Source organism: Bos taurus, chromosome 21 (genome assembly GCF_002263795.3).
Source record: "Bos taurus isolate L1 Dominette 01449 registration number 42190680 breed Hereford chromosome 21, ARS-UCD2.0, whole genome shotgun sequence".
In the NCBI taxonomy this organism is placed as follows: domain Eukaryota; kingdom Metazoa; phylum Chordata; class Mammalia; order Artiodactyla; family Bovidae; genus Bos; species Bos taurus.
The window spans coordinates 24055065-24077271 of record NC_037348.1 but is presented as its reverse complement, the minus strand read 5'-3'; the positions used below and the strand labels follow the sequence as shown (position 1 = coordinate 24077271).

Sequence of the window (22207 nt, the reverse complement as noted above, 5' to 3'; positions counted from 1 at the left end):
TGTGGTTATAGCGTTCATCTGGTGCAGTTATTCTCCTTTGTCACAGTCTACGTGCCTTCTTGGGTTCTCCCCACCTCCTGGGTGATGGTTTTTATCATTTGATATGCAGTCAAGTTGACTCCGTGGTTTACAGTTCTCGTGTGTGTGTGTGTGTGTGTGTGTGTGTGTGTGCATGTGCACTCTGTTGTGTCTGACTCTTCGCAGACTCCATGCAGAGTAGCCTTCAGGCCCCTCTGTCAGGGCCTGTGGAATGAGGATGTGTCAAATTGTATAAACATTCATGTACAGACTTTTGTGTAAAACTTAGGTTTTCATTCTTCTTTGATAAATACCTAGAAGTGGATTTCTGGCTCATATGATAGGTGCATGTTTAGAAGAAACTGTCAAACTGTTTTCCAAAATTTATGTTCCCACTAACGACATACAGGTGTCAGCTGCTCAAATCCTCGTCGGTACTGAAGATTGTTATGTTTGTGTCTGTACGTGTATATGTGTGGGCTTTCCCAGATGGTGCCAGTGGTAAGGAACCTGCCTGCCAAAGTAGAAGACATAGGAGATGCAGGTTCATTCCCTGGGTCAGGAAAATTCCCAGAGGAGGGCATGATAACCCACTCCAGTATTCTTGCCTGGAGAATCCCATGGGCAGAGGAGCCTGGCAGGCCACAGTCCATGGGTGGCAAAGAGTCAGACATGACTGAGCGACTGAGCATCCATGCACGTGTGTATGTGTATTTTGTAGCCATTCTAATAGATGCATAGTGGTGTCTGATTGGGCTTCCCTGGTGGCTCAGATGGTAAAGAGTCCACCTGCAGTGTGGGACACCTGGGTAATAGGTGTCTCATCGTTTTCCTCTGGATCTCCCTATTGACTAGTGATGTCCATTTGTCAGGTTTGTGTGTCTGTGTGTATTGTAGCTATTCTAATAGGAATATAGTGGTATGTCATTGTAGTTTTAATTTGCATTTCCCTGTTGGCTAATGATGTTGAGTATGTTTTCATATACTTCTCTGTCATCTTTTATGGATTGAACTTTGTCCATTCCTCCTCCCCACCCCCCCAAAAATGTCTAACTCCTAGAATGTGACCTTATTTGGAATTAGGGTCTTTGCAAATGATCAGGGAGCAATGAGACCATTAGGGTGTGTAACATTAAGGTGGGTAAAAGACCTGAGTCTGGGAACATCAATATGACTGGTATTTTTTTTCGTGGGGGATGTGGACCATTATTTAAAATCTTTATTGAATCTGTAACAATATTGCTCATTTTATGTTCTGGTTTTTCGGCCATGAGCCATGTGAGATCTTAGTTCCCTGACCAGGCATGAAACCTACACCCCTGCATTGGAAGACAAAATCTTAACCACTGGACCACCTGGGAAGTCCCATGACTGATAGTCTTATAAAATGGGGAATTTGGACCCTGGTGCCTACACATAGGGAGAAGATGAAGGCAGAGATTGCTAAGCCAAGAAACACTGAAGGTTGCGAGCAAAGCTCCAGAAGCAAGGGGAAGAACAGAACAGATTCTCCCTTGCAGCCCTCAGGAGGAACCCGCTCTACCAACATCTTGCCCTTGGACTTGTAGCCTCCAGAACAGTGAGAAAGTAAAATGGTTATGCCACCTGCTTTGTGAATCTTTGTTACAGCAACTTTAGCAACTAATACACCATCTGTGTATAATCTTTAGTGAAGTAGCTGTTTAGATCTTTTATCCATTTTCCCTCTTAGAGTTTTAAAAAGTCTTTTTTAAAAATTTAATTTATTTTAATTGGAGGTTAATTACTTTACAATATTGTATTGGTTTTGCCCTACATCAAATATTCTGGATACACAGCCGTTGAAGTCTGTGTTGGAGATGAAGAAACAGGGTTCAGACAAGGAAGGCACTGTATACCAGGTCACATGCGTTAGTCTGTCTGTGGAAGAAACTAGCGTCTTCACCTCTCTTCTGGCTCCCATCTTCCAAGGCTTGCTGACTGTCAGCATTTCCTGGCCATGCTTCCTTGCTAACCACTGTAACTCCCTAATGGATTCAAGTAAAGAAGTCTTGTTGGGGATACTGGAGGTGATGGAGACACAGACCTGTTTACCCTAGAGAGCAGCTGGCAACCTGTGTGCGCTGTTGAAGGGGATGGGGATGGTGACATTGGTGAAAATCCTAAGTCTGTGACACAAGATGAAAATCTGCATGGCCGTGTAAAACAGCACTGAGTGCAGAGAGAAGACTAGGTGAAAGTTTCTTGTTGTTGTATTGGATACTGTGACCTTCGAAAAGTATATTATCAGCACTCTTTTTAAACAGCTTTTTTTGAAGTTTGCTAATTTAGGATTACCAGGTTCATCTTCCCTCTCTTTGATGAATGTTCAGAGGTCTCCTCTTCCCCTCACATTACCAGGCTACGCTCACACAGAGACTCTCAGGGAGGGCCTTGTTTGTGTCAGTCGCTCAGTCGTGTCTGACTCTACAACCCCATGGACTGTAGCCCACCTGGCTCTGTCCATGGGATTTCCCAGGCAAGGATACTGGAGAGCGTTGCTGTTTCCTCCTCCAGGGGATCTTCCCGACACAGGGATGGAACCTGCATCTCTTGTGTCTCCTGCATTGGCAGGAGGATTCTTTACCAGCTGAACCACCAGGGAAGCCCCAGAGAGGGCCTTGGGTAGTTTTGTACAAAAGTCTATATAAATCAGATGTTTTACGGGGCTGGGGAATGGGGATCCCCAGCCTCTGACTGCTGAACACCGCTCTCCATTCTTCCTGCCGCCTAGTTTTTGTTTTTTTTCTTTAATCATTTTATTGTTTTAGAACAGTTTTAGGTTCACAACAAAATTGAGTGGAAAGAACAGAGAGTTACCCTGTGCCTCCTGCCCCCACACTTGCACAGCCTCCTGACCTTGAGTAGCCTGTGCCGAGGGTGTGGGTGTCAGAATGGGAGGCTTGACCTTGACACAGCATAATCACCCAAAGTCCATGGTGCACGTTAGGGTTCACTCTTGGCCTTGTTGTCCCTCCATGTCTTATGAATGACAGAGCCTTTCTTTCTAATTCTGTGGTCTTATTTTCCACAACAAGGATATGCAGGGAGACAGGGTAGAGACGGGATGGGGTGGGGGTGAAATTTCCTACTGCTTTTTGTCTCCCAATGTTCCCCATTCTTCATCAGATTCATCCAAGTTTGGCTTAGTGGAAACTCATTCTAAATCTGGCAGATGGTTAAATAATATGACTAGTTTCCAGTGCTTTTAATATGTGTGACTGTGTGTGTGTGAATTATGTATAACTTAACCTAGAAAATACTTTCTAAACAAGGTCTCCCAGAGAAAATTGGTTGCAGAAATGATTTCATGAAAATTAATTTAGTGATACTTTATTACTAGATACATATAATTCAACATAATTTCCCCTAATAAATACAAAAGTAAATAAAAACAAATTACTGCCACATAATGAAAAATACTTTAACCAAATGTTGACAGACTTATTCTCAGTTATGGATATATATTTTGAAACAATTCTAAAACTACAAGACTAAACTTTTAAGATAAAATAAATCATATTACCCCCAAAAACACCCAATAAGAATTTATTCATGGGACTCCCCTGCCAATCCAGTGGTTGGAACACCACGCTTCTGATGCAGGAGGCACAGGTTCGATCCCTGGTCTGGGAACTAAGATCCCACGTGCGGCATGGCGTGGCTGGGGTTGGGGGAGAGAGTTGCATTCATTAGGGAATGTTCAGCATTTATATACACAGTCTGTTCTGTCTACTTCACTCGGTGCCACCATTCCTGCCCTCCCTCCCTTCTTGGAATTGCTCTTCACACTGGAGGAGGAGGAGGACCTAACTGTGCTCATCCTGAGCCTGGTTCTTCTTCTGTACTGTGATTCTGGGAATGGCAATTAGGTGCATAATTGCCTGTGGTTACCCTAAACATTTTCTTCAGAGCTGCTGGTCATTCTCTAAACTTCTGCAAATGCTTTTTCCTTTTTGGAAATAGTGTATTCAAACCACATTATTCCCCTACCCACACTCTCCATTCTCTGTAACAACTTCTAGGGTGCTTGTGAAGCTTTAGAGGTGCTCCTCTCAGAAATCATACTCCTCATCAGCTAGAAACAGGCTAGGTTATTCTACAATCCTTGCTACAGGCCAGAAAGGGAGTACTGAGTAGGGAATTCTCCTAATATGAAAATGGAGGAACAGGTACAAAAAGAGATTAGGTGACTTGTGAACAACCCCTGATTCTTGGTTTGCACTCTTACTTTGTGGATTTCAAGGCATCACAGGACCTGATGCTCAGAGCACAGTTTCTGTGAGATAGGCAGAGCAGACATTCTTTTACAAATGAAGACACTGAGACTCGAAGACAAGAGTCACTTGCCTAGGGTAACACAAATAGAAATTAACATCATTGGAACTGTGAACTCAGGTGCTTCCATTTCCAACCCACGCAGCCTTAGATTTCCACCTTAGGGTGCCTCTTACTAACTTGAACCCTGTGAGGAGCAGTGCAGCATCTTAACAGCCACCAATGAAAACCTGACTCAGGGAATACCTCACAGATGCTTGAAGTCTAAAGAGAAAAATACTGTTGTCTTGAAAGAAGAATCCGTGTGTCATTTTCCGTGGTGCTCTAGAAAAGTCCTAAGGCACTTGATGAATGATAACACCTATGTGAATAACCATATACTTGACGTAAGTATAAACACAAGTATAAATTATAATAGATTGAAACAAGTTACCAAACAGTATGTTGGGATTAAAAATAGTTCTGATGGGAATATACATAATTTAAGTCTCAGAAAAGCATACTAAAGAACAATCTTGGTTAAAATATTAATTCGAAATGGATTTAAAAATCCTGATTTCCTCTGACAGATTTTCTAAATTTCTTGTTTAAAAATTTTAAAAATGGTTAGTTTTCACTAAAAAAAAATTTTTTTTCCTACTATAGAAAATTGATTTTGTCCTTGAGAACCCAACATGATGTGAGTTCGCTTCCTTTTAAACATGATTTGAGAATTAGAAGGCCTTCACCGCGGGAGCGATCTTGCGGAAGAATTTATGACCTTGGGAATTTGTAGTTTCAAACAGGTAGCCAGGAGGGGAAGGGTAGCTAGCCGGGCAGGTCTCCAGTTTCTTGGGCATATACTCGAGAGAGTACGTGGTGATGTCGTCAAACGGAAGCGGCCTCTTCAAGGGAGCGTCCGCAGGTTTGCAGCTCTCGGTGGCAATTAGTTCATGGGGCACGTAATGAGACCTAAAAGTGCTCAGGCCATCGAATTTTCCGGATGGGCTGGGGATCTGCGGCCCCTGCTTAATGAGTCCCTGACGGCAGCTTTCCCATGCTGGGAAATCTTGCTTCGTGGTGCTCTTTCCTTGGAAAGGAAAGTTATGATTTCTCCTACGAGAAGCAGGCCTGATGGGAAGCACACGCGTGGCCTGATGCGGGACATAGTCGAGGTGGCTGGTGCTCTGCAGCTGCATGGTACCTGCGGGAGGGACATACTCCAGCGCTTTCTGTACTTGCGGTGCTGGGAGTGCCCACGCTTGAAAGCTGTCCCGGAACTCGGTGCTTCCTTCAAATGGAGCGTCCTGGGCCACTCTGGTATGTGCAGGTCTGCAGATCTTTGCCGTTTCACCGACGAGACCCTGAAAGTCGCATCGGTGAGTTGTGAGGTCCTCCAAGGGTTGGTCGGGTGGCTTGTAGCTGTCTTTTGGCCTTGCCAAATTGAATTCTGGTCGATGAGGCACATAATCAAGGCGATGACTTGTGTTACAGCTAAAGGGGATGGTAGAGCGTTCGACCGCTGGACTGGGTTTACAGCTTTGTCTAGGCTTTATCTCCCGAGGGACATAGTCATCCTGAAACGTTGTTGAATTTCCAAATCTCACAGTAGGGGGATAGTAAGTTTGTTGTGGCTTGTAGAGTTCACTTTTCTGAATGTCCCAAGCTCTATAATCATCTTAAAAATTTAAAAGAGAGAGAAAGCATTTTTAAATACTGAAGACCACCACCACCTTCTAAAAATCATGACTGATTTCTCTCATTGCCGTCCTTGCATTTCCTTTAGGTATCTCAACACCAATTAAGTAGGCAGTTCCACTGATTTCCCCTCAGATTTATTCCTTTTTTCCTTCACTTCTACTTTGCTCTTCCTATCTCCCCACTTTAATACACACAACTTTCCACTTTCAGATTCTTCTGATATAACATGGGAATGGAACATCTGAGCCTGACTGTTAATTGTTTTTGAAAACCGATAAGGTTGTGTTTTGGGTGAAGACAGAATTTAGGAGATTAGGGTTGTGTTCCCAGGAACTGGTTGGGATTTTTGTTATAACATGCTGAAGTGAAGCATAAAAGCTAGGGATTAACATAAAACCAAGGGCCCTGCTGTGTGCACAAGAATGATGTGGCTATTACTCCTTACTTTGGGGGGACTCCTCAAAGTAGAGAAAACTTCAGCTCCACTGTACCCCTGGAAGCCTACAGGACTCCCTGAGCAAATATTCAGGGTCCAGGGTAACTTGTACTATCCCGGGAGGAGCACTGGCTTCAATTTTCCTCCTTGGGAAATGGGCTTCATCTGGAGGTGAGGGGACCAGACTGAATGCTCTCTAAAGTGTGAGAGACTAAGTATGGAATTTAGAAATGAACATCAGGGCTGAACCTGGGATTTCGTGTTAAATACCTAAATTCTTCTTCTTGCAGCTCACCTAGACCATGGATGGAAAACTGAAGTGCTTATATTTCAACTGAGGTTTATTTAGGCTTTCTGTTTCTAGATGAGAAAGGGAGAAAGCTGAGAAATACTATGGAATTGACTTCACCCCAAAATACGTATCTCTAAATACCAAAAATCAATTTCTAAGAGACAGAAGATATACATGATAAAGAATTAGAGTCTAGGCTAAAGGCCACGCAGTGTTTATTCGAAAGGCAAAAGTTCAAATGCTTCTTCTGTGGATACTTCTTTTGAAGAGAAAAACTTCTCAGTCACGGGCATTTCTGCCAAAATAGCCACGTTTTTGACCAAATAATGATTACTCCCACCACCTTCAAGCTATTATTGTTTGAATGAGAATGAATAACCTAAGAGCAGGCAACCTTTTGGATAGTAGAGACCTGGTAAGAAAAGATGATCTGGGTCATGCACATTCTTGGTCTTGTGAACTTACATTTGAAAACAAATTCAGATACATGTGGGAGAAGAATGTGAAAGGTGCCATGGAGCAGAATTGGAGAGCTATGGTGGGCTGAAGACTTTGCAACAGACTGATAAGGAAACAGTGACATGATACATAGGCAGAGAAGGCGAGACCTTGAGGGCGATCAGAGAAGATGTGTCCAGGGGAGTGAGGATGCTGTGAGAAAAGCCAGCTAGCTCATGGCGGTGGTGGGCTGAGCAAGGGGTAGTTCTCCTTCAAGCTTCCTCTGCAAGCGATAGTTTTCCAATTCCACGTCACATGAAGCTTTACCACAAACTCTCTTTTTCTTGAGTCACCATGAAGGAATCTCTGTTGTTTGCTACAAGTATAAAATTATAGCACTATTTTTCAGTAACTAAAAGGAAACCAGAGGATGTTAATGGAAGGTCTATGGTTCAATATAAACATACAGGGAGACCCTTTGTTGCCAAAATGTCTACAAAAAAGATGTTAATTTCATGAGAGAAACTAAACAGAAGAGAATATTCTCCCTTACCAAAAAAGTTTGGTTTTCAAAAAGGAAGCAAAAATTCAGAGAGACGAGGTTTGATAGCAATGTATTAATTCCAGAGATCTGCATAAAATTGGTTTGCCTCTTTTAAATATCCCTATGTTCATATACCTGGAAATTTATTATTTTCCTATAATATTTATTAATAACATTCTAGCAATATCTTTAAAACATCATGGTCTTTATTAATGTCATTGGTTCTTAGTATCTTATGACACTTATGGAAAAAAATCAAACATAATGCTGCCTACATCTAACAATGCATCTGGTCATTTGGCAACTCCAGTACTGCACTTGTTAGATAAGGGCCATTCAGTTTAGTGTGGAGCTCGCTTTCTTCTAAACAGCTTTAAGCCCATGAGGTGCTTGCATGTGTTTGCTCATCATGAACATCCAGATGCAGAGCTCCAACTCCATCCTTACACAGTGAGCTGTTCTGGGTTCCTCTTTGAGGACAAAAGTCCTCAGTGGCACATGCAGTTTCTTTCTCTTGGTAGTTGGGGCTCTGTTCTCTGTGTTGTCTTATGGCACCAAGAATGTGGGACCAGTTTTCATAAAGTCAGGGGGCTCCATCCTTTCTTTCTCAATCCACACATCATCAAACTTGTCTCACAGTTTTAATCCTACCTGTAAGTTGATGACTCCCAAACTTGAATCTCTACTCCAGACTTCCCTTGAAATCCAAAGCAACATACCTATCTTCCTCCTAGACAATCTCTATTCAAATGTCCAAGAGGTAAATTGAAACTTAGTTTCCCCCAATTGAGTTCACCATCTTGCTCAGACTCATTTTCCCTAAATAACACGACAATAAAACACTATTTTGAATTTGGCATCTCATGTAAAGATTTCACCCAGTTAATTTTCTCTCCCTCAGTCCCTTCTCTCTGTTTCAAGTCATTTTCAAATCCTGTTTATTTTACTATCTAAATTATAAGTTTTTCCATCTGAGGCAATCATGCAATGAGTAGCAACCTGATGAAATCATCAAAAATAAGAATAAGGAAATAGAAGAAAAAATATTGTAAAATAAGGTTCTATAGGGTTTACAGCAAGATCCTTATTTCATTCTTGATATTTGTAGTTAGTGTCTTCTTATTTTTCTCCTTGGTCATTGTGGTTAGGGTTATTCAACTTTGTTATCTTTTAACAGAATCAGCATTTCATCAATTTTCTCTACTGTTTTTCTCTTTACAGACTCATTGATTGCTGCTCTTCATGCTTCTCTCTGGAATCATTTTCCTTCAACCTGAAGAACTTCCCTTAATTACTTTTGTAGTATGTATCTGCTACTAACAGATGTTCTCCTTTTTTTTTCCTTCCCTAAAAACCTCTTTATTTTACATTATTTTGAAGGATATTTTCACTACATATAAAGTTCTAGGGTTCACTGGGTTTGAAATTCTCAATTTCTTTTTCCTTTTAACATTAAAGATGTCATTCATTGTCTTCAGGCTTCTATAGTTTCTGGTGACGTTAAGTACATTTCTAACTTTTCTTTTGTAGATAATGTGTAGTTTTGCTCTTACTACGTCTAAGAAGTTATCTTTACTTGGTTTTCAGAAGTTTGATGACAGTTGCCAGACATGGCTTTGTGTTTATTTTGCGGTTTGATAAGCTGCTTGAATCTGTGACCTGAATTCCTTCACCAATTTTGGAAATTCTTTGACCATTATCTCTTCACTTTCTGATTCTTCATAGGTCTTATAAGTTTTTATTATTTGCTGCAAGTTATGCATAAGAAAATCATAGAAACTAAAATCAGTGTTACTTTCAACAGAAGAAAGCTTGCTCTTCCCTCTGTTGAGCAGATAGGATGTGGGGCAGACCACCTTGATCCAATCAGGAACTGAGCGAGACTGGTGTTCAGTGACATCTTTAATTAGACAAAGTCTTCCTCTAATTACGAATTTCTTCGGACAAGACCTGTGATGTGTTTGTAGCTTTGCCTTCATTCTAGTGGGGCTTTGTCTTCCAAGCACCTGTTCCCAAGAGAGACTGTGGGACATTTCTGTGAGCTCTTTCCAGCCCAGTCTTCTAGCCCACCATGCCCCCTCAACACTTAGCAAACACCCCACAAGGAAAACCAGCCCCGCATCTGGGGTACTTATAGATTCTAATCTGTCATACCTGCCTATGTGTGAGGTTCTCCACTGATTTCCCTTTCCCCTAGAAGAGTCCCCTGCTTATGCCACCCCAATCTTCAGCCTCGCCTAGACTTGACAGATGCTTCCAGAGGAGTGAACAGTTGGCCACCTCAGCTCATCTAGGAAGGACTACTCCATCTCTGTAAATTTAATTCTTTGCTTCTATTTAAAAAAAGATTTTTAAAGATTTATGTATGTTTTTAGCTGTTTCAGTGGAGGTTATGGCTTTCTGCCATCTACTATATCCTATCTGGTAGCAGAACTCAAAAAATTTTAGTGGCTACTAGAAAAATGTTAAGCTCCTCAGTCTGACAACCAAAACGTCACAATCATAACCTATGTTTTTGGAATTAGACACCAATCACTCAGATCCTGAAATTCTCTGGTCCACACCATGTTCACTGAATACCCTTTTATTTTTCTGGCTTTATGACTTTTTTGCTCATCTCACCCTAGTTTTTAGGATGTCCCTCCTCTTTCCATACATCAATACTTACTAGTCTCTGATGCATTCTCAGACTAGCCTGCAGTGATATCTTTTTCAGTCTACATTTTTGAAGCACTAATTTTTTCATAAATTTTCTAGTGAATCATTCCCCCCTCCTTGTGATATTTCATTTACTTCTTGTATGACTATTTAATTTTTCATGCTATATTGCTCTTTTTTTCCTCAACTGTAAAGTTTCTAAATGTCAACAACCCTGCTTCATTCAGATCTCTATTCCTTGTAGTGCCTGGCACACAGAGGAGTAATCCCTAAACAGTATTTATCAAATCAAATACTGACCTATTTTCTTTATGTGCACTTTAGTCTGAATAAGTTTCTAAACCAAGGCTGCTGGGGGTAGATAGATTTCTGTCTAAGAGTCACCAGTTCCATAGAGCCACATCTCCAGAATCTAGATGACACCCTTCTCACCATCTTGTAGTTTTTGTTTTTAATCATATCCCATTTCCATCTGCCCTCTGTTCTCTAACTGTTAGGTTATAGTGAGAGGCTCTTCCCATTGTGATTCCTCTTCAGCTACAGATCTGTCCTTATGGAGGGATCTACAGAGCCTGTAGTGTGGTCATCACACAGGATGGTAACATGTCCCCTTGGCCCATAGGTTTTCTTGTCTCATGCTCTCAACCCGGAAATACAAGGATAACTTTTCCTCACTAGGAAAGACCAGGAGAGAGGAGGCCAGAAGGAACCCAGGAATCCTCAACATTGGATTATGGGAAGAGAAGTACATGAATCTATAGGAAGCCCAGGTAATGAGACGCCAGAACTAGTATTGGATGTTTGAGTGTGTGTGCGTGTGCATATGTTACATGTGAATAGTCAAGGCATCAAGGATTATCAATATTATTGTATTTTAAGTGAACTTTATGGAGAAAAAAAGAAGAAAATCTTACTATGGTTGTTTAAAAGACCCAGTACAAACATTTCACCAGTTTTATGTCAAATTATTACATAATACATTATCTCCTATGCATACCAATTAATATATATCTTAGCAATTACTATATGCTGTATTAGATTATAAAAATATATTTGTTCACTGTATGTGAAAATCTTTGTGAAAGTTGCTCAGTCGTGTCCGACTCTTTGCGACCCTATAGTCCATGGAATTCTCTAGGCCAGAATACTGGAGTGAGTAGCCTTTCTCTTTTCCAGGGGATCTTTCCAAAACAGGTCTCCCACATTGCAGGTGGATTCTTTACCAGCTGAAGGACAAGGGAAACCCAAGAATACCAGAGTGGGTAGCCTATCCCTTCTCCAGCAGATCTTCCTGACCCAGGAATCAAACTGGGGTCTCCTGCATTGCAGGTGGATTCTTTACCAACTGAGCTATCAGGGAAGCCCTGATATGTTCACTGTATGTGTTGTCTTAAAAATTTGTTCTTTGTATGGTGCCTTATATGCTCACAGCTTAAAAAAAAACCAACAAAACAAAGAACATTGTTTATGATGTCCCTACTGAGCTGACATAGATCATAATATACTAATTCTATATACTTTGGAATGTTGTTTGGTCATTCAGTCAAAAAGAGTGACTCTTTTGTGACCCATGGACTGTAGCCCACCAAGCTCCTCTGTCCATGGGATTTCCCAGGCAAGAATACTGGAGTGGGTTGCCATTTCCTTTTCCAGGGAACATACACTTTACATACCCATTAAACTGCTAAGAGTGGTGTTTAAAGAATAAGTGTGTATTCAGTTATTATCTATTTAAAATATAAATCATTACTGTTATTGTGGATGGCATCACTTTTATAAAAAGGTTTCATATTAGGACATAGCCATTCAGTTATATCACATACGAGTGAAAAGACTGTAAGCCTAAATATGCAATTACGTTATTAACAAAAAATATAGAAATAGTATGAACTAACCAGATAGCCTATTTTTGGAAAATAAAGAACTGCTCAAAGCAACAGTGTTGTAAGACCAGATTGATTTTTGGAAAGAAACTGATCATACATCTTCCAGCCCCTTTCTCCCTGCAGTTGGTTGCCAGCAGGCAGAAGATATTCCATGCTGGAAGACCTAGAGGATCAGGTGGCCTGTGGGGAGCCAACATTGTCTCACTGGGTGAACACGCCTGTTTTATTCTGAAGTTCAGTATCAGGGACCATCTGCTAATAGAGGTAAGTGTCATCCTCTATCCCAGCCTTTATCAGTATAAAAGGCAATATTTTGGTTCTCTCCCTGCTAACTCTTTTGGTTGGTTCAGAACTTGAATGGTGAAGAGGGTTGCTATTTATCTGACTTTCTCAAAGGCTGCAGTACGCTCCGTAGTTCCATACTGGGAGGAAAGGAGAAGTACCAACTCAAAATGGCATAATGTGACAAATAGGACATAGTGCTTGTTCAGTAGTATCCTTTGTTTTCGTGGTTTGAGATAAAGAAAACTAAATGGCTGAATTTAGACAGGAACCCAGGTCTCTTAACTCTCAGCCAAGCAAATGGTGTTTTTTCCTCACTATACAATATTATTTGGACAAAAGAGAAAGAAGTTTTCTCCTAAGCCTTAGGGATTTAAGTTTGGCAATCTGCCAGAATTGCGATTTGATGTTGGATGTCAAAGCTGAAGGTTAAGTTTTTGTTTTTTGGCGTTTTAATTTTGGAAATGGCAAGTTACCTTTATAGGTTGGGACAGTGTCCAGCTTTCCTTTTTTAACTTGTTGTCTCTCCAGAGGCCGAATTATCACCACAGGCTGCACTTTGTAAGAATTAAAATCCCGTTTGTAGGTGGTGCCAAGATCAATCACCCCCTGTTTTGGTTTATATCCTTCTGGTGCATGGCGAGGCTGTTTGTCTATTTCATAAGGACGATAATCTGACCTGAAATATATAAGTTTGAAACATAGCCTCACAGGTTCTTTTGTTTTTAACTCTTTCAATTTAGTAGTAAAGTTTTCAATACTTTCACTAGAAAAGTCTAGAAGATATTAAAATGGTGATGGTTGGTAAACTCCTTGAAAGAGATTATTGAATTCCTTTATGTCCTACCCAGTGACTAAATACCTTAAGAAAAATAAATACTAAAAAAAAAAGAATTCCCAGTTTTCCAAACATCTTTACAATGGATCATTGGTTAACTGGATCTTACAGAAATAAAATAAAATCTTCCAAGAATTGAATTTTTGGTCTAATCTGGAAGGAAATCACAGGTTAAAGGTTTAAATGAATCTGAAGAAAATTTAACTATATCCCCTGGGTCCACTTTGTCAAAACACTTATTCATCCTATTAAAGACTCTAATGAACTGTTTGGGTGTGCTGTCTTTTTGTTGAGTCATGCTGTCTTCCCACTCATCATTAAATAATCAGTTAAAGGAGTCAAGTACATCTGACTCTGGCCTTTAGACATCAGTCATATTCATAGCATGGATGTAAGTCTTACTTAACTTCTGATCCCCCAGCAGCTCTTGCCAGGGATGGGGGTCATAGGGTACACTGGCCACCCTGGGCATTTGATAAACATTATGTTATTGCAGACACTGAGGCTGTCTGTTGAATTGGACCATTCCAAGACCACAGACTTGGAATGTTAAGACCAGCTGGGCCCAAATCCTGGCTCTGTCATTCGCTACATGTATTATATTGGATAACTTCACCTGTCTGTTCCAGTTTCCTTATATATAAAACAGAACCATAATGTCATCTACCTCATACAGGGTTCTTTTAAGGACTGACACATATATGCATGTACAGCATACACATGACTGTTTTGTACACATAAAGAATGATTATTTTGATTACTACTACTATTACTAAAAGTCTTCCAAATTGCTTTCTTTTCTTTGGCATTGACTTCCTATTGACGTGTCTATTGGCATTTCTTTTCTATTGGCTGTGGTCACTTATTTTATGATTTATTCAAACCATTTTTTTACTAATCAGTATTTTCTGTATGCAGTCATAACCTCCCAAAAACAAAACTCACTGAATCCCTTCTCTGTTCACAATGTAACTTCTTAGACTTGTCAACTCACCCCTGTCAATCCACTTCAACCCACCTTGACCCACTTCAACCTGGTTTTTCAGCACAGCCCTCTCTAGTACAGTTTCAAGGTCCACAGTGACTTCCATATAGTGAAATGCATCAGACAGTCTTAGTCCTCATCTTACCAGAGCTCTCCAGTAGTAACTTTCATTACTGACCATTCTTTCTATTTCTGGAAATCTCTTTCTCCCTGTCTTCCTCACTATTTCTTCCCAGTCTCCTATGTCGCTTCACCCTCCTAGACTCAGTCATGAAGTGCTAGAGTTCCTCAGCACTTGGGTCTGCACACTCTCCTCTGCTCATCGCATGTTCCCTCCTGAGCACAGCTCCTCCACCCCCACAGCTGTCATCACTAACTAGATGGAAATGCCTCTCAAACTTACATCTCTGCTTAGACCACTTCTCTTAGATCCAGACCAGTTTTCACAAGGCCTCTCAGATAGTCAACGGCATCTCAAAATGTACTATACCCCTAATCAAAATATTTCTCCCCAACAAATCTGGCCGCATTTGCTTGTTCCTTATCTTAGTGAATGGCACCACTTCTTCAGCTGCACAGTCAGGAACCTAGACTGACCCTTCATGCCTCACAGGACTGAATCCGTCATCTTGTATGTCTCCTGCAATGGCAGGCAGGTTCCTTTATCACTGGTGCCACCTGGGAAGCCCCTTCATGCCTCACCTTCCTCTTAGTTTATCACCACCTCCTATCAGCTTTTTCTCCTAAATCTCTCTTAAATCTGATTTTCTCTGTCTCACCCACCACCCTGATATTCTAAGCTTTTGTAATAGCTCATCCACATCAGTTCAGTAGCTTCCTAAACTCACTCACTAGAGAGAGAACTAGTTTCTTTTCATACCCCCTGCAACACACACACACACACACACACACACACCCCAAAAAGAAACCCTCAGTGGCTTCCTACTGCTCTAAGGCTATAGGAGAAACAGCATGGTCCCTTCCAGTAGCTCCAACTCACCTCGTGCTTCCTCTGCCCCTGCTGGCCTTCTCCTTCCTGCTTCATGCTGCTCTCTGCCTGGAAAGCACTTTCTTACATTCTTAATCCAGTTAAGTGCTTCACAGCCTTCAGATTTTAGATCATTCTTCTTATTTCCCTGATAAAGTCAAGCCTCTTATTCTGGCTCTCAAGTTACCTGGTGCCTACCCTTCCTAGATTTGATCACTGTTGCAATTTTATACTCATTCTGAATGATGTTTGTGACTGCCACCTCCACTAGACTGCAGCGTCTGTAAGCACAGAGATCAGGACTGTTTCCGCTCATCATGTATTCCAGGCACCAAGCATAGCGCCTGACACTTAACAAAGGCTTGAGAAATACTATTTAGAAAATGAACAACAGTAGACATCACATACCTCTCCTTCTCAAGATATCTGAGTTGTTCTTTGCCCTTCCCAAATACCAGCTAGAGAGGAACAGGCTAAAATGCAATCAGGAAGTGGAAGAATCAGGGAGAGGACAGAGGAAGCTTAGAAGTCTTAATTTCTCTTGTTAAATTAGTTATATGTTAGAAAGTGTACCTCCAAACCCAAAGCAACTTTCTATGGAGACATAGTGAAGGGTAAATGCACTCTTACTCATCTGATATATCCTAAAACACTGGACATGTCTGGACTCAGACTTTCAGGGCAGCTTTCCTGTCAACTCTGGCAGTCATTGATTGTGCTACAACTGTAATCCTATAAAGGACCAAAAGTCCTGAACAAGTCCAGACATCTGCTCTTTACAGTCTCTTCCTACAGTACAGAAAAGTATAGAACAGAATGACACATTAGTTTTTAATTGTGCAGATGAATCAGCTGCTATCTGCTGCCTAGTCAACATCGTCATCATGAGGGAGTCAAGCAAGAGTTCCAAATCCCTTGAATGAGGTCCTTGGAAATACTTCTGTTCTTAGTTGCTAAGTTGTGCCCAACTTTTATGCGACCCATGGACTGCGGCCTGTCAGGCTCCTCTGTCCATGGGATTTCCCAGGCAAGAATACTGGATTGGGTTGCCATTTCCTTCTCCAGGGGATGTTCCCAACCCAGGGATGGAACCCGAGTCTCCTGCAGGCAGATTCTTTACCATCTGAGCCACAATACTGCTAATTCCCTAGTCAAAATACAAAGAAAAGATCTAGTGTTTTACTAAGTGGAAAGAGGATTTAAGAAATGGAAGGTTTCGTTTTGTTGGTATATTTGAATCTGTATTTAGTTTTATTTTATTTTTACTATTAAGGCTACTTGAACAAGGCAATGGAGAAAACCCAGAATTGAAAAGCAATTGACTTTTTAAAAGAAACATGTGGCAGGTTAAACTTTCTTCATTTTTTAGAGTTGGTTACATGCAAAATCTTTATTCAACAAATATGAATATTGTGAACTTTATTTCAAATCTCCATTATGAATCACTAAGGCATCAAGGAAGAAAGGAGTAGAGGTGGAGAAAAAAGGAGTAGCTTTTCCCCTTGGCTCTATCTCAGCCAGCTGCTTAGTTCCTCATCTCACTGACTATGATCTGGGATCGTCTTGTTTGTCTGATTTTTGTTTGGGGGCCGTTTATAGTCACAAGACTATAAACAGTGGTGGGGAAGCCCTTCTTTCCATTCCACATCAGACCCAGTGGACAGTCCAGGACCTGCCCACTGCATTGAGTCTGTAGCAACAGAATCACCAGTGATGCTGGTTAAAAATGCATATTCCTGGAATCCACTCCATTAGCTACTGACAGTTTTAGGTGGTGGTCTGGAACCTATAACTATAATCTTTCTTGATGATTCCAAATCACACAAAAGTCTGAGGACTATGGAAGGTCTTCACATTTCTGGAAGAGCCACACACCTACAGAGGAAACCACAAGAGTTGCCTGAAATGTTAAAAGGTATAAGTATTGGACTAAAAGTTTGAAGGTCTCCACCTTTGCCATGTAAGTAAAATGATCTTTCTTTGAAATGAAAATGGATAATACTAAAAGTTAACATTGTTTGAGAGCATTTTAAAAATCCTAAATTATAGAAATCTGATGTACGAGTTCTTTGAAAGCAAGAACCTATGTTTATTGATATTTTTTGACGCCTTAGATTGTGCCTTGAATATAGTGTGCACATCAACAGGATAAAGAAAAGAACTGAATTGACAGAGATACAAAGAGCTCAAAAGTGCAGAGCCAAGTGAAAAGTTGAGGCTTAAAAGAACTTTTCTGTCTTTCACACACTGAATAAATATTGAGCACCTACTATGAGCTAGTAGGCATGTAATAGGTTTCTGGAAATAGAATGCTGAGAGAAGAAGACACACAGTTCCTGCTTTCACTGAGACTAATCTAATGATAAATAACAGGCAGATACTTTCAGAACTTATATAGGGGACTTTTACCTCACCAAAAACTGGGTGTCAGAGAAGGCTTTTCAGAGTAATGATTGAGTTGAGATCCATAGGTTGAACCAACATAAACTAGGATAAGATGCAGGAAGAATTTCAGGCAGGTAAAATAGTATCTTGGAAGGCTATGTGACAAGGGAAATTTACTATATTCAAGAAATGAAAAATGTCCTATGGGATATAACCAGAAGAGTGCAAAGGGCATTACATTGAAAATAAATCAGAGAAGAAAGTGGGGACTAAGCAATGAAGGGATTTGATCGTATATTAAATACAATGGGAAAATACAAGAGCAGTTTTAGCAGGGAGGTGATAGGATTGGATCTGCATTTTAAAAAGGTCATCTTGCTCAACATCACTAATTATTGGAGAAACTCAAATCAAAACTACAATGAGGTACCACTTCACATTAGTCAGAATGGTCATCATTTAAAAGTCTGTAAATAACAAATGCTGGAGAGGATGTGGAGAAAAGGGAACTCTCCTCTACTGTTAGTAGGGATGTAAGTTGGTACAGCCACTATGGAAAATAGTATGGAGGTTTCTCAAAAAACTAAAAATAGAACTACCATATTATTCAGCAGTCCCTCTCCCAGGCATACATCCAACAAAACTTTAATTCAAAAAGATACATGCACCATCCCTATGTTCACAGAAGCACTATTCACAACAGCCAAGACATGGAAACATGTCCAGTGACAGATGAACAGATAAAGGTGATGTGGTACATGTATACAATGGAATGCTACTCAGCCATCAAAAGGAATGAAATAATGTCATTTGCAGCAACATGAGTGCAACTAAAGATTATCATACGTAAGTGAAGTAAGTCAGAAAGAAAAAGACTAGTACCATATAACTTGTATGTGGAACCTAAAATATGGCAAAAATGAACCTATCTATAAAACAAAAACAGACTCACAGACAGAGTACAGACTGGTGGTTGCCAAGGGCGTGGGGGAGGGGAAACTGGGAGTTTCGGATTAGCAGGTTGTAACCTATTACATTAATCTATTGGATGGATAAACAACAAGGTCCTACTGTATAGCACAGGGAGTATATTCAATATCCTGTGACGGAAAAGAATGTTAAAAAAGCAATGTCTGTAAGTGTATAACCAAGTCACTTTGCTGTACAGCAGAGATTGGGACAACATTGTAAATCAACTATACTTCAGTGAAAAATAAAATTAAAAAAAGAAAGAGGTCATCTTGGTCACCTAAAGTTAGAAAACAGATCAGAGATGCAAAAGCTGGAGTAGAAACAAACATAACCCTTAGGAAGTTATTGCATTCTGGTCACATTGGAAAGCAGACAAACACAGAGATTTTAGGAGGAGGGTTCAGGATGGGGAACACATGTATAATTTTTTTTTAATTAAAATTGAAAAAAAAAAAAGAAATCAACAGAACTTTTTATGTTTCCCTTCTACATTCTCATTTTTGTCATTCTAGCTTAGTTGTCATCTTTCTGTTTTTCTCAAGTTGTGACTCAACCAGTTTCTTGCTTTTTAGATTGACTCAACTTAAATCAACTAAATAGTTTAAAGAGTTCAACTAAATAGTTTAAAGAAAACTTTATTAAAACCAGGAGAGTGGTGAAAAAATAAGTAAAGCAAATTGTTTCTTGATATTTACTTAAATGTTGTTATTCCTTCCATCTTGCCACGATATGCTCGAAATTCTTCCTTGGGCTTCAGACTCTGAGGTGGAAGAACACTGCCGTATGAAGGATATTTTTCCAAATATTCAGTTGTGGCACAAGACTCGCCAGAATTTTCATAAATCCTTGTGGTTCCATGTGGGCAATGATGTCGCCTATGCAAACATAAAAAACTCATCACAGTTTAACTCACATGAGCAATTGTATGTGCACACTGCAGAGGTAAATATGATAGATGGCAGTTTTGACTGATAAAGTGAAAGAAATAGACATTTGGAAATTTTTAGTTACATAGTACGAAAAAAAAAAAGATTAAAATAGCAAGATGAAAAAGTAACAGACACAGGTCAAAACTTCCCAAAGGGGCCCAACAATCTTGATCCTGATAGACAGAGACAATGTATTAAAACATCAATGAGTTTGTTCTCTTAGAAGAGCAGGGATCTTTGCCCCACTCTATCACAGTAGCATATTCAAACGCAGAGACATTACTTTGCCAACAAAGGTCCGTCTAGTCAAGGCTATGGTTTTTCCTGTGGTCATGTATGGATGTGAGAGTTGGACTGTGAAGAAGGCTGAGCGCCAAAGAATTGATGCTTTTGAACTGTGGTGTTGGAGAAGACTCTTGAGAGTCCCTTGGACTGCAAGGAGATCCAACCAGTCCATTGCGAAGGAGATCAGCCCTGGGATTTCTTTGGAAGGAATGATGCTAAAACTGAAACTCCAGTACTTTGGCCACCTCATGCGAAGAGTTGACTCATTGGAAAAGACTCTGATGCTGGGAGGGATTGAGGGTGGGAGGAGAAGCGGACGACAGAGGATGAGATGGCTGGCTGGCATCACTGACTCGATGGACGTGAGTCTGAGTGAACTGCATGAGTTGGTGATGGACAGGGAGGCCTGGCATGCTGCAATTCATGGGGTTGCAAAGAGTTGGACACGACTGAGCAACTGATCTGATCTGATCTGATCTGATCACAGTTGCAGGTGGTGGTCAGATCTCAAGAATTGGTTAAGTGAACCTTTCAATAGTGGCTCCCAGCTTTGCCAAGATTCTTATACCTCAAACATACAATTGAAAGTAGGAGTGGCACCACTGCTGAGGGGATTCTTAGAACTTCAGCAAGAGACATGTCAGTAAACCTCAGAGAAGATTCCTCTTGCTTTGGCAATGCCTCAGTTCTCTGGATCATTTAACTGCCTGAAGAAAAGGGAGCCTCCAACATCATGAAGACTGAAAATTCCTGACAGCTGGATGGGAAAGGAACTTGGGTTGGATAGAAATGAAAGATTAGAAATAATAATTAATTTTCGTGCACTTCAGCGTTTTCAAATATGAATCAAATCCTCAAATGTTGATTTATCTTTTAATCCACATTGGATTATTAATTATAAACATTTACCATGAAACTAAGGGGAAAACTGCTTTCATCAACAGTCCAAGTGTCTTTCCTTTGGAGGAGATTACAATACCACAGGGCTGACATATTCATAATATTCATTGAGCAAACAGTGATCTAATCCCTGGGTCAACAGGGAAGTTGAGGAGGAGAAGACTATTTCTTAGGTGATGGGAGGTTGTCAGGCAGGACTCACTGACCAATTCTAGGTTTCAGGAAATCAGATTCCAAAGGAGCGCAGGCTGGATGGGCTTGGGAAAGAAAATACCGGTCAGGCAGGGGTAGGGAAAAAAAGCAAGGGATAAAAGATAGCGTAACATGGGTCGAAAACTCATCGACTTGCACTCCGTTCTATTCTTCTGTTTCCTTTCATTAATTTTTAAAATAGTGTGGGGCATACACTCTCCCAGTCGAATCAGATCTCCCCTACTTACCAGCTTGACCTCCGCTGCTGCACAGGCATATAAATCCCCACGCTGGATGGCACTGGAGTTTGCGCCCCTGGATAGGAGCCCATGGAGAAGGCAATGGCACCTTACTCTGGTACTCTTGCCTGGAAAATCCCATGGACGGAGGAGCCTGGTAGGCTCCAGTCCATGGGGTCGCTAAGAGTCGGGCACGACTGAGCGACTTCACTTTCACTTTCACGCATTGGAGAAGGAAATGGTAACCCACTCCAGTATTCTTGCCTGGAGAATCCCAGGGACAGAGGAGCCTAGTATGCTGCCGTCTATGGGGTCGCACAGAGTCGGACACGACTGAAGCTACTTAGCAGCAGCATAGGAGCCCACAAATGTGTGCGTGCGTGCAAAGTCGTTTCAATCGTGTTTGCGACCCTGTGGACTGTAGCCCGCCAGGCTCCTCTGTCCGTGGGATTCTCCAGGCAAGAATACTGGAGTAGGTTGCTGTGCCCTCCTCCAGGAGATCTTCATAAACTAGGGATGGAACCTTGTCTCCTGGGTCTCCTGCGTTGGCAGGCGGGTTCTTTATCAAGTGCCAGGAGCCCACAAAGCAGAACTGCTTAACCCGAGATAGCTGGCGGGGTTTGCGGCCAGCATTCGGGGACCCGGGAATAAGTGAGGACGTCGCTGCGCCCGGGTACCCGCACCCCCGCGGGGCGGCCACTCTGAGGGCTTCGTCCCCGCAGCGGCCCTAGCTCACTTCCGAGCCCGGCCGCCGCCACGCCGGCCGTTCCTTACCCGCAAGTACAAATCTGACACAGACACCAGGTCTTCATGCTCCCGGTTCCTCAGCTCCTCCAAACTCTCAGCTTCCGCCGTTCCACCGCGCCCTCCGTAGTCAAGGCAACCGCAGGAGCCCTGGAGACCGACGCGGCGCCGGCTTCCGGCGGCGACAGGGACGCGCGCGGGTCAAAGGTCGTGCGTCGAT

At 41.4% G+C, this 22207-nt stretch overlaps 1 protein-coding gene across 2 annotated transcripts; it reads right to left on the bottom strand.

The window, feature by feature from the left end:
- Positions 1 to 703: 703 nt before the first annotated feature.
- SAXO2 (stabilizer of axonemal microtubules 2) lies at positions 704 to 22196 on the bottom strand. 2 transcript variants are annotated; one of them, XM_005221895.5, is made up of 5 exons: positions 22018 to 22196; positions 21253 to 21319; positions 19394 to 19573; positions 13007 to 13209; positions 704 to 5971 (listed from the first exon to the last, which is right to left on the bottom strand). In XM_005221895.5, exons 2-5 carry the CDS (start codon positions 21279 to 21281, stop codon positions 5028 to 5030), a joined length of 1356 nt encoding a protein of 451 aa, XP_005221952.1. In that variant the 5' UTR covers positions 21282 to 21319; positions 22018 to 22196; the 3' UTR covers positions 704 to 5027. The 2 variants fall into 2 exon arrangements, with proteins under 2 accessions (XP_005221952.1, XP_005221951.1); XM_005221894.5 differs by lacking the exon at positions 21253 to 21319 and having other exon boundaries at positions 709 to 5971; positions 22018 to 22194.
- Between the last annotated feature and the right edge of the window lie 11 nt (positions 22197 to 22207).